Source organism: Hevea brasiliensis, chromosome 3, assembly GCF_030052815.1.
Source record: "Hevea brasiliensis isolate MT/VB/25A 57/8 chromosome 3, ASM3005281v1, whole genome shotgun sequence".
In the NCBI taxonomy this organism is placed as follows: domain Eukaryota; kingdom Viridiplantae; phylum Streptophyta; class Magnoliopsida; order Malpighiales; family Euphorbiaceae; genus Hevea; species Hevea brasiliensis.
Window position 1 is genome coordinate 3,362,968 of NC_079495.1, and position 12,049 is coordinate 3,375,016.

Consider the following 12,049-nt stretch of genomic DNA (forward strand, 5'->3'; position numbering starts at 1 on the left):
AAAGAAAAAACAAAGAAAGAAAACAGTTTTTCCTCATAAATTGCAGAAATGACTAAACTCCAAATTTATTTGCTGTGGCTGTTGTTTTTCAATGGTAAGCAAAGCTTAGCAGCAAAAGGAGAAGAGAGCAGAAAAGATTCCTTCCACAGTCCGTTTGTCCTGATTTATTCCTTCCCATTAGTGGGTGCTTATATATATATATATATATATATATATATATATATATATATATATATATATATATATATATATATATATAATATTCTGTTGTAACCAAACCAAATCTGTTTGCTCTGCTTTGGACTGAAAAAAGCTCAATTATTCTATTTTAAAACTCTTGGTGAAGCATTTTCTGCATAATGTGACTCTGATTACAGGCTAAACAAACCTCAAATAATGAAGGTTTTTGGATGTTTAGGTTACTGCCAAGTATGTTGTGTTTTAATATTCTGCTACGTTAGTGATTGATAGAAAATTTTGTTTGTGCACATAAAGAGATTGTTGATTAGTCTCCAGCTTGCATCAGTTCAAATAATTTACCAGTAGATAAACTGTCCCATCACTAAGCTTATTAATTTACAATTAGTTAGCAATAAGACAATGATGAAGATGGTGATTATCTTCTTGGCTTTTATATTGTCATCAAGATTTCTTGACAGTGATTTTGATGATAAATTTACTTTTTAATTTTAAGTTTGACTGAAGAATGTGAATATAATGATGAATTTTTCATTGAATAAAATTCTTGGAAAAAAAAATGCTAAATGTTATTTATTGAATATATTTAATTTAGTCTATTTTTAATTTTTTTTATCTAAATTAATATAAAAGTTTCAATTTAAATTTAATTTAAATCAAAAATTAAAATTTTGAACTAAATTTCTTAATTTAGATAAAAATAAGAAGTTTAATTTCTTAATTTTTGAGTTAGATTTCTTGATTTAGTCTAAAAATAAGAAGGAATCTATGTTTTTCTTAATTTTTGAGTTCAATTAAATTCAAATTAAAACTTTTAAGAGTAATTTAGATAGAAAATTAAAAATAGGCCAAATTAAATATCAAATGAAATTAAGCATCAAGTCCCAAAAAAGTTACCACCTCTAGAAAAAAAAAATCTCCAACTCATCACCAAGTTAGAGAAATTTTTTACCTAAATTCAGCTTATCATGAACTAAAACTATAATCATATGAAATCTATATATTTAATTAATAAATTTTACTATATATTTTATTTTTTAAATCTATTATACACAAAATCTAGAGAAAAAAAAAAATCCCACCAGAATATCATATGAACTATTTGTATGCAGATACCTGTACTTCAGAAACCTGCATGGTCATCATTACATATCTTCTGTACATTTCTGCTTTAACAAGAAGAAACTTGCAGGGAGTTTAGATTTTAAATGCCTTGCAGGTAAATTAGGGTTTCAGTTATATCAGCAGTGGAGAAATGCACAGAACTGTAGGTAAAATGTAAATAATATACATACAAAGGACAGGAATTTTACATGCCATGTCTCATCAAGCAAAGGATATATCAGACAAATTCCCCCATCTCTTACATGATAAAATATACATAAAACCATACTACCATCTAACCCAGATCCTTCTCGCCTTGGATCTTCTTTTCTAATTAGCTTATCCCTTGATGGTGGATGTTAGACTAGACCCTCATTAATATTTAATTTAGAAAAAGGGGAAAAATCAAAGAAAGTTAAACCAAAATTCATTTTAAATAACATGAGAGCTTCAAAAATTGTTTCTCATTAGATCCCAGTTAAGCCAGCTAGTTCTTCAGACAACTCCTCCACCAATAATCCAAAGATTCCTAGTTCAATATCTAGTGTTGTCTCCCCCACCTGTTGTTGGTTTCTTTTCCACCCATTAATCTCTTCTCTCTCAAAATCTTGTTCCACCATCATATCAATGGTGTTTGATTCCACCTGTTTCCATGACTCAAACCTCTTGCAGACCCTTTTAACCATTGTTTCTCTATCAGCAACACATTCTGGTTCTTTCTCTTCTTCTTTAATGAGATCAGAAACCAATCTCTTCATGTCTCTTGGGATTTTTCTTAGACGACAGAAGCTTTTTTTACTAAGTTCTTCAATGATAAACCTGTCAATGTTCTGTTCCCTCTCAGAAAAGACTAGCTCATTGTCTTCACCTTGCACGTCTTCCTCTATGTCATTAACATCACCACTGTTATCATCACTTTCTTCTTCTTGCTCCAGCATTATTTTCTCGAGTTCAACTGGATCCAACTCTGCTAGTTTCTCAAATCTACGTAGCTTTTGCAATAGCTTCTGCTTTGCTCCTGAATACAGTTAAGGAAAGAGGTTATCAATACCTTTCACTCATGATCGTTTAAACATCTTAGTAAAAGATAAATTATGAACTGAAGTGCATGTTGAATAATTTTCAACTTCAACAATATGCATGAATCAGAAACTCTTCTGTTTTTTCACATCAGAATCAGTTAATCTGAATGCAAGTCATTTCACTTAAATTCACCCTGCGGCACCATAAATACTTCTCAGTGTTGCGCAAAATAACACATTCATTATCCCAAGGTTTTTACCCTTGGAGGAGACCAAGTACAATTGGATAATCAGTTTCAAAAAGAAGTACAGTGGGCATTTAAGATCCAAGTGGATGGTCTTTCCTCCTAACTATAGTCTTTTCATTTTCTCAGTGGATTAGACTATGAAGTTATGATTTGATGGGTTTGGCTGCTGTCAAGATTCAAGATAAAAGAAAATGTAGAACAACAATGAAGATGCCATGGTAACTGAAAGTGAAGGTTACATTTATTATTTACAGCATCTGAAACATTGGGCCCATAAATTCATGAAAAGGCAGGTTACAAGCAAATTTGCCATCAATCTAGGGAAAATTTCAACTAGAAATCATGTAGATCTGCCCCAGTTAAAGACAACATATGGCCACATGTTTTAATTTTAGATTAAGGAAAATTCAATTACTAGGTCCCTACAAGTAGTACCAAAGGAAACTTAAATATCTATACATGATTATACAGCAGCTTTTGTGCAATTCAACCAAAAGAAAAGAGAAGCAAATGATTAATAAGTCAAGAGATCTCATAGCTGAAATGGGTTCCACCAATTTTTTAAATCTTGAGGACAAGAGACATCAATGGCCTGAGATCATCAAAGATATATGTAGCAAATTTCTTGAAGAATTAGGTTGATCATACCCCAACCAACATCCCTAACAGGACTACCAGACTTGTGAAAGCCCTCCAAGCATTAAAAAATGTGGGTCATGGTAAAACGTTATGAAATATATATATATATATATATATTCTGATTCAAGAGAGGGAATACATGTAAATTTCTTGTGAAATGTCCTTTTTGTCGACTAAAATAGCTGTATATACCTGCATATATATATATATAACATTTCACAAGAAATTTACATGTATTCCCTCTCTTGAATCAGAATATAACTTCATTTACACGTCTAAATGGAAATCACAGGCACATTAATCTCTACTACTCTTCAAATGGAACCCACATAGATCTCACGTGATCATAACCCTCCATTGATCCTCTATCATTGTAACAGGGCATTTAAAGCATACAAGTGTCATCAGTACTACAGTAAGCTTGCAGTGATAAAGACCACACAACCGACATCAGAAAATTGTACAACTTTTCAAATTTTTTTCCCGTATTTCTTTTTTCACCTGGCTGAATGGCCCTGAAAATGACTTCATGGTCATTGAGCTAAAGCTGATTATTATTCTTCTTGCATTTTTAATCTAACATAATCCTGATAAAAAAGTATATTAATTTAAAGAGATAAGGTGGCATGTGAGATTGTTAACTTACTTTGTACAATTGCATAGCTGCATTCAAGATCAAAACCGTCGTCCTCGCTTTGATCGTCATGTCCATCGTCATCGTCTTGGAAAGGAGGTTCCAATACAGAAACAGGACTACATTGTTCTTTATCTTCTTCTTCCTCCTCATCTTTTTCTTGATGTGCTTGGAATTTCATTAAACTTTCTACATCATTATTCTCTTTTCCCTAAAAATAATCACACAGCAACCTTGATTAGGACATCATTAACTTTAATGGGTAAAAGAATTCCATTCCATTATTGTGTATTTTATTTTTAATATTATAGTTTATATAATTGGTGGTGGGTTTGTTGACTGTTTCTTCAAAATTTTCAAGAAAAATACAACTAAAAATAGCAAGTTTACTGAAAGGGATGTCGGATTTTGGTGCTGGGATCTAGCAGAAAAAACAAGAAAGCGATTTGTCCTTTATTGGGAAATTATTTTTTCTTGCCATCAATCTTTAAAAATAAAAGATTTGCATGGTGGACTTACGATCATAAGTATTTACAAACACACAACTAGTAATGCCATTAAATGGACCAAATGACATCTATAGCCCTCGAAAGCATTTGTCATTATTTTGCGGTCAACATTCCGGCCAAAATTGCACAGAATTACCATATTGCCGACAGTTCAAATAAGTCAAACTCAGTTGAGTCACGAGTTCACCAGCTGAGTCATAATCATCCATATGTATGTATCAATAAATAATTAACAAAAGAAAGGAGGAGGAGATAAACCTCTGTTTTATGGTGACTAGGTGAGGTGGCCGGAGACGAGAATACTGGGGTCCGGTGACCGGAGGAAGGGCTTCTTCGAAGAACAAAATGGAAAGGACTTTCACAGAAGTGATTATCATAAGAAGCAAAATCAGTATTACCATCCAAATCTATTATTAGTTTGTCAACGAACTCAAAATTTCCTACACAGTCCTCCTCTTCCTCCTCATATTGGCTACTGCTTGATGTATTTAAATCCAAATCCCAGGACTTCTCTTCATTGCTCTCTGACCAAACCGCACTAGTTGGCCCCCCATTGCAAGAGCAAGAAAAACCCATCTTACAAGTACTCTTCTCATGTACATTAACCATAATCGCTTGCTCTCGCTTGCTTTCTCTTTCATTAGATAGTTTTCTACGGCCAAGAGAAGAGTCCCACCTTAGAATGTCCTTAACTGAAGCTTTAACCCCATCGCCACTGATTTCTTGCTTTCGGATTTTATTACGATGAGTTATTCTCTTTATTAAGGACCCAAATAAACCAAATCCATTATTGTTTTTGGCTTTTGGAGATGATGGTTGTTTTTGGATCCTAAGGGCAGCTTCAAGAAGAAGAGCTGCGGTTTTAGCAGGGATGTGGAGGAAGATGGCATTGGGACTTCTGCAGGGGCTTTTGGAAGGAGATTGGAACTCAAAGAGAGGGGATTTTCTGAGGTCTGGAGAGTTGTTAACAGATAAAAAGCAAGCATTCCTGCAGAAATTGTGAGGGAAATTAGAGTTGTGGGAAACAGGCTTTCGTTTCTTGATTTGTAAGTGGGATTTTGGAGATGGTTTCTTGAGCTGGCAACGTCTGTCAGCAATGTAGTTCTTGAGCAAGAATGGTTCTTGATCCTCTTGCAGGAGCTGGTGCAAGGGCTTTTGAGACATCATCAGATTCTCTGCAACTGATTTTAGCAAAGCAAAGCAACTCTGTTCTAGCTTTTAACAAAAGAACAAAACAATGCGTGTAGAACCCAATATTATATACTTAAAGAAACAAGGCAGGGAAAGAAAGACTACTGAATTTTTTTTTTTTCTTCTTTTTCTTCAGGATGGTATGAATTTCAGCACCATGAAAGAGTTGAAGAGGTTTCAACTTTTGAACTGAAAATGAAATGCAAATGGGGAAGGCTGAAGGAGAACCGGTTGCCTACAAATACAACAGATAAAAGAGAGAGAATGAGAGAAGGGAAGGAATGAGGAGACTTCCTGATTCAAATCTGGAGTTTAGTATAACGAGGCAAGGTGGTGCTGCCAAATAAAAAATAATAATAAACATAAATAAGAAATGGCTGCAAAATGTAGGTGCTTTTTATTAAATTAAAAAACAAAAAAAAAGAAATGTAAAATCTCTCTCAGGCTCATCCTTAGGGCCCTAACACAGTAAAATAGAAAGAAACAGAGTACAGAATACTTGAATACGTATCAGTATTGTGTAATGAAGATTAGTGCCATTGTCTTCTCTAATGACAATGTTAACTGTGATTAGCAGTATAGTACTGAATCACAGGATTGGCGAGAGAGCACAGCTACTACCAGTACAGCGCACTGCTCTCGCTATCCACATCTTGTGCTTTTCCTCGTTGTCGTAGCTACCTCACATATTTCCTGAGATACTCGTACCTCATCTACGGGTCTACGATTACCAGCTGCACCTGGCGATACAGCAACTGATGATGACAATTTTAATTTGCGATTAAAATAAATAAATAAAGTTTTTCAGTTTTAATTTTTTTTTTTGTTTTAATTAAATTTATAAATTCAAATTATTTTAAATTTTTTTATTTTTAATTTAATTTTAAATTAACCGATTTTAATTCATTTAAATTTAATAAATTAAATTTGAGAGAAATACTTAATTAGATTTTTTAAAGTATTGACAGATGAGGATTGTATTTATGGAGATTTAATATACTAATAGTCTTATTTTTGTTGTTAGACTAAATTATTAATTAAAAAATAAATTATATTACAATAACACAATCAAATTTTTACTAATAAATAAGCTAAATTTCTTCATTTTACTTGATTTTATTGTGAGTCTCTAAAAATCAATCTAAATATCACGTGAGCCTATAAACAAAAAGAAACATTGTGATCAATGACCTTATGACTGTGAATTTAAAGTAAGTGAATTAGATAATGAGAGTTTCTATAAAAAAATTTGATAAAATGTGCTTGATTAATAGTTATTTCTCATATTTATTAATAAAAAATTAAATAATCCTTATAGTTATATGCATGAATATTAGAAATTAGGTTAATATTATGAGATTCTATCCTAAAATACGGCCTTATTATTGATCAATATTATTGACGCTCAGTATAGTTGATGCTTGGCTTACCGAGTGAACATTTACATCCCATCAATCTTCTTTTTTGTTTGGTCTAGGTTGCTTGAACATTTTTCACTCTTTATAGCCCGAACACCCTTTTGCTCAATCTTAGCTACCGAGCATTCTTTTGTTCTGTTCAAGTATAGGCTCTTTGCTGCTTTTGACTATTTGATCAAGTTCCGACACTTTAATTAGCATGTTAAATTTTTCACTCAAACGCTAATTATTTGACTCAATTTTAGGTGAGTAATATCATTACTATTTAAATCAAACTCATTAAATATGTGGATTTGACAAAATTTTTTATTTAATCAAGTAATATGATTTCACAATGGACACAAAGCTTATCCTATATTCCTACTTGGGTTACTTTAATTTTTTTTTTCTGTAAGATGCTAGGTATTTTTGGGTAGATATGGTCACGGTCTGATTTTAGTTTTAAAATCAGAGAGATTAGAGTTAAATAAAAAAGTCCTTTAATTTTGATTTTAATTTTAATTCAAATCCATCTAATTTTAATACAATTTAATTGTCAAAATTTTTGTAATTTTTAATTTTTATTAAAATATTGAACTTTAATTCAAAATTAAACTGAACTTATCAATTCCGATCGATTTAATTTTCATTTCAATTAATCAGGTTTAATTTATTTTAATTTAATTTTAATTTTAAATTGAGTCGATTTGATTTTTATCTATCTTCAAATTAAATCATATCACAACTACCTATATTTTTTAGATCAATTTACGTACATTGAGAATTTTTTTAATGATTTTAATAATTTAATGTATTCAACACTTTAAATCATATTAATCTCATGCATTTAAAATTTTTTAAATAATTTAATTTCAAATCTCAATTTCAATGTTTGAAGATTTAACTTTTGCTCCATTTTTTATGAATATAATTTCAGTTAATATACGTGGTAAATTTTCATTGCCCATTAATAGCTCTTATGTGACAAAATTGCAGTCCATCATACTCAAAATGGGTCGCTTTACAGCTGGACACTATTATAATCCTTGTTGAAAATTTTTTATCTAGACAAAATGGTCCAATACCCTAAATCATTTAGCCATATACTCACATAATCGACACCGTGGGATCCATCCAAATCTCATATCGGGTGTAAATTAAGTGTGTAGATAGCTTATATAAAAAAAGTTCATTAAAATTATTATAATTTTAATAATAATTTATTTTTCTCATTAAATCGTTATTTATATTTTTTACGTAAAAAAAAATAAAACCTTATAAGTAAAAATAAGTGAAGAATCTTATTTTCGATGTGACTGAGAATTGAGGTTCACTAGTTTACGGGCATATTCCCTGAACTGATCCTTAGGGATGAGCAGTCGGTTTAAATCGAACCGAATCGAATCGAATAGGATTAAATTATAAAAATTGAACCGTAAATTTTAGAAACTAAACAGAATCGAAATGGGTGAAAAATTGAATCGAACCGAACCGCTCTATTTCAGTTCGGTTAGGTTTAAATTGATCGGTTTGATTTTTTAATTTAGACTTGATTTTCAAGTTATTTGGTCTAATTTTAACTTTAGTTTGAACCTAATAACCATTAATCAATGAAATTAAACAATTAATATATATATAATTAAATATAATTCATAAATTTTTCATAAAAATAAATCAATTCAAAAATCGATTCGATTCGATTTAGTTTGATTTGACTATATAAATTACTATTCAGTTCGGTTCGGTTTAACCGATTTTTTTCTCTTCAAAATTGAACCGAACCGAAATTTTTATAATTTAAAATCAAACAGAATCAATTTAATTTTAAAACCGAACTAATTGAACCGAATTAACTCGATTCGATTCGATTTTTCAATTTGAATAGAATTCTGCTCAACCCTACTAATCCTTTAAGATTCTACATCGATTATGAATTGAATATGTGCGTAATTTATATGAGAAAAATAATTTTATTAAAATTATCATAATTTTATTAATGATCTATTTTTATCATTGAATTATTATTTATTTTTTCTATGTAAATAAAAGATGTCACCATTTACAAATAAAAATGTCTAAAATACCCTCAGGTTGGCAGGTGTCTTACGACATCTTTTGGTTCATAATATTCAGCAACGGGGCATTGCACCATAAAATGTAAAAGCGTTGACGTTTACGACGTTGTCATTACCCGGAACCAACCACGAGAAAATGAAAAAGAGACGAGAAAATGGATATATATATATATATGTATGTGATTATTATGGGAAGGCGTGGCAACGTCTCGGGGGCTCTAGAGCCGAGAGGGATCGGAAAACGACAAAAAAGGAGACGACCGCGCGTGCCAACTAAGAAACAGAAACCGCATCTTGACTAAGATTTTGACGCTTCTTCTGTGCCAATGATGTGGATGACTTTCGACTTTTTTTGCTTGTCGCTGTTATTGTTAACTTTTATAATAAATTATTGGGTTAATTACATGTGATTGTATCAGTAAATTTCTAATTTTATTTTAAAATTATTAAACTTTTTTATTTATTTATAAATTATTTTATTATTAAATTTCACTAACCATCTTGTAATTTGAATAAATATATTATAATTATCCTTCAATTTTACACTATGTTTGGGAAGGGGGAAGGAAAATAAAAGAGGGAAGGAAAATAAAAGAGAGAAAATAAGGAATTAAAATAAAAATTATTTTCCTTCCCCTTGTTTGGATTGGGAGAGGAAAATATTAGAGTGAAAATTGTTTTATGAATAGTAAAATTACAACTTTACCCTTAAATTTAAAAAAAACTATTAAATATAGGGATATTTTTGTATTTTTTCCTTACTTTCCCCCCATTTTGGAGAGAAAGGAGAAAAAGACAAAAAAATTTTATTTTCCCTCCAATATTTTCCCTCCCCCTTTATTTTCCACTCAATCCAAATAAAAGAATGGAAAATAAATTTATTTTCCCTTCACATTTTCCTTCCCCTCTCACTTTCCTCCCTTCCCAAACATACCCTTAATCTTCATCACAAAAAATTCATTAATTATTATTTATTTTATTTTATTAAAAACTATGCTCTTATTATTGCTTTTTTAAATAAAAATTATAAAGGTTTCACATCTAATTCTATTTTAATGTAATAAAAAATTAATAATATATATTATTTTAATTTATTTTAATAATATTCAAACTCTAATTAAATATGGATTATTCATTTTTTTATATATAAGTTGATATTACATGTATAGTTTTTGTCTTATTTTTTATATTAACAAAATAATATATCTAATCTTAAATTATTATTTAGCATATTTTATATTAAAAAATTTCTTATAAGTTAAAGTCGAGAAATATTTATAGTACATTTATTTAAACTAAGGGAGGATAAATAAAATTTAACCATGAATTAACTTGTAAATCTATTGAGAGATGACACTAATAGAACTATCAAAATTGAAGGAAAATGAATAAAATTTTTGAATAAAAAGCTAAAATTTAAAAGTTATTAAATTCAACTTGTAAAAAAAATTATAAAGTCAAACAATGGCCTAAATCATTATCGAATAAAGTGTAATTTTCATTAGTTAATCAAATTAACTATCCTATCAATATAATTGAATTATTCAAATTAAAGTAATTATTATTTTTTTATAAATAATTTATATTAAATTTAGAAATGTATAAATATATAGTAACACGAAGGTTTATATGTAACACTCCTGATTTTTTATATATTATTATTGGGCTTCGTGTAGGTATCCTCAATTCGCGGAAATTCGACAGTTGTCCTGGATGCTGAATTTCCTACTCAGGAAAAGTCTCGAATTGGATCGAGGTTTTGGTTACCCCACCATTGTCGGGCATCCCGGCGCGTTCGAAGTCGGAATCGGCAAAGGTAAACCCGAACCTTGCTTTTTCGTAATTTTCTAGTGCTTAAATAGGATTGAAAATCCATAAAATATTCGTGGTAGCTTAGAAAATTACGATTCTTTTTGCAATAGCTTAGTAATATTTCTAAGGACAGCGGGGCAGAGTTTTATAATTTTTAGAGCTTATTTGAGCAGTTTTTGCAAAAATGATCAATTACAAGGACTAAATTGAAATTTTACATATTGTGATGAATGATTGATTTGATGGGCCCAGGAGGGGCTGTGTGATGTGATTGAGTTGTGGATATATGGATTGTGGATATAGAAGTGTGTTTTGAGCCCTTTTGCAGGTTGGGTAGGTCCTAGGTCTAGGGAGACTGGATTTTGCACGACTTAGGGCGTATTGGGTCTTTTCTTGATTTGTATTGAGTCATTTGTATTAAATAATTGTAATATAATTGTCGTGAGCTGACCTTCTTCCTTCGCGTGATTGCCGTCAAGTCTGTGAGTAAAATATTAATTTTAATTATAATTTCGATATTATTATATGTTCAGCATGCCCATGCATCACTTATATGCATATATTTATGTAGTTAAACTCTAGGCACGATTTATGTTGCATTCATAACTGTTAGCGTGCCATGGATGTTGTTGTGGTAATTTGGAGCAGTGTGCGTGTGTTGGCGTGCGTGTGATGTGGTGTGGACTATGGATAGGACGGGTAGACACGGCTTGAGATCTTTGCTGGGACCCGGTCCTCCGGGGTAGACACGGCTTGAGTTCTTCGCTGGGACCCCGATTTGGTTATTAAGTGGAAGTCCGAGCTGAGTTCTTCGCTGGCACCAGGTTGGATTTAAGAGAGCTGTATAGGGGATCAGCTCCCATATATTATGATTGATATTACAGGGTGTGTGAGTGCTCCAAATTATCTTTTTGCTGCTATGATGTGAAATTATTGCTATTGTTGCATTTCACTCTACAGGGTGCATTAGTTTTAGATAGTTATAGAGATTATGGTTAAAATTGATATTTTACTCTCTGAGTCGAACGCTCACTCCTGTTCAATATTTTTCCAGCCACGGAGGAGTTATTTCTGAGAGCAACCTGTTTTCTTCTTCGCAGTTTAACGTCAATTATTTAATTGTTTTACTATCTTTTCTAAATTAAAAATCTAGAACTCGCATGTGTTAGAAATAGTGTGGACCTTGGTAGAGGTTGTGTGAACTTAAATTTTTAAGATTA

At 31.0% G+C, this 12,049-nt stretch overlaps 1 protein-coding gene across 1 annotated transcript; it reads right to left on the reverse strand.

The window, feature by feature from the left end:
• Nucleotides 1–1,466: 1,466 nt before the first annotated feature.
• LOC110651144 (uncharacterized) lies at nt 1,467–5,968 on the reverse strand. Its single transcript, XM_021806381.2, has 3 exons — nt 4,613–5,968; nt 3,858–4,056; nt 1,467–2,320 (listed from the first exon to the last, which is right to left on the reverse strand). Exons 1-3 carry the CDS (start codon nt 5,519–5,521, stop codon nt 1,770–1,772), a joined length of 1,659 nt encoding a protein of 552 aa, XP_021662073.2. The 5' UTR covers nt 5,522–5,968; the 3' UTR covers nt 1,467–1,769.
• Between the last annotated feature and the right edge of the window lie 6,081 nt (nt 5,969–12,049).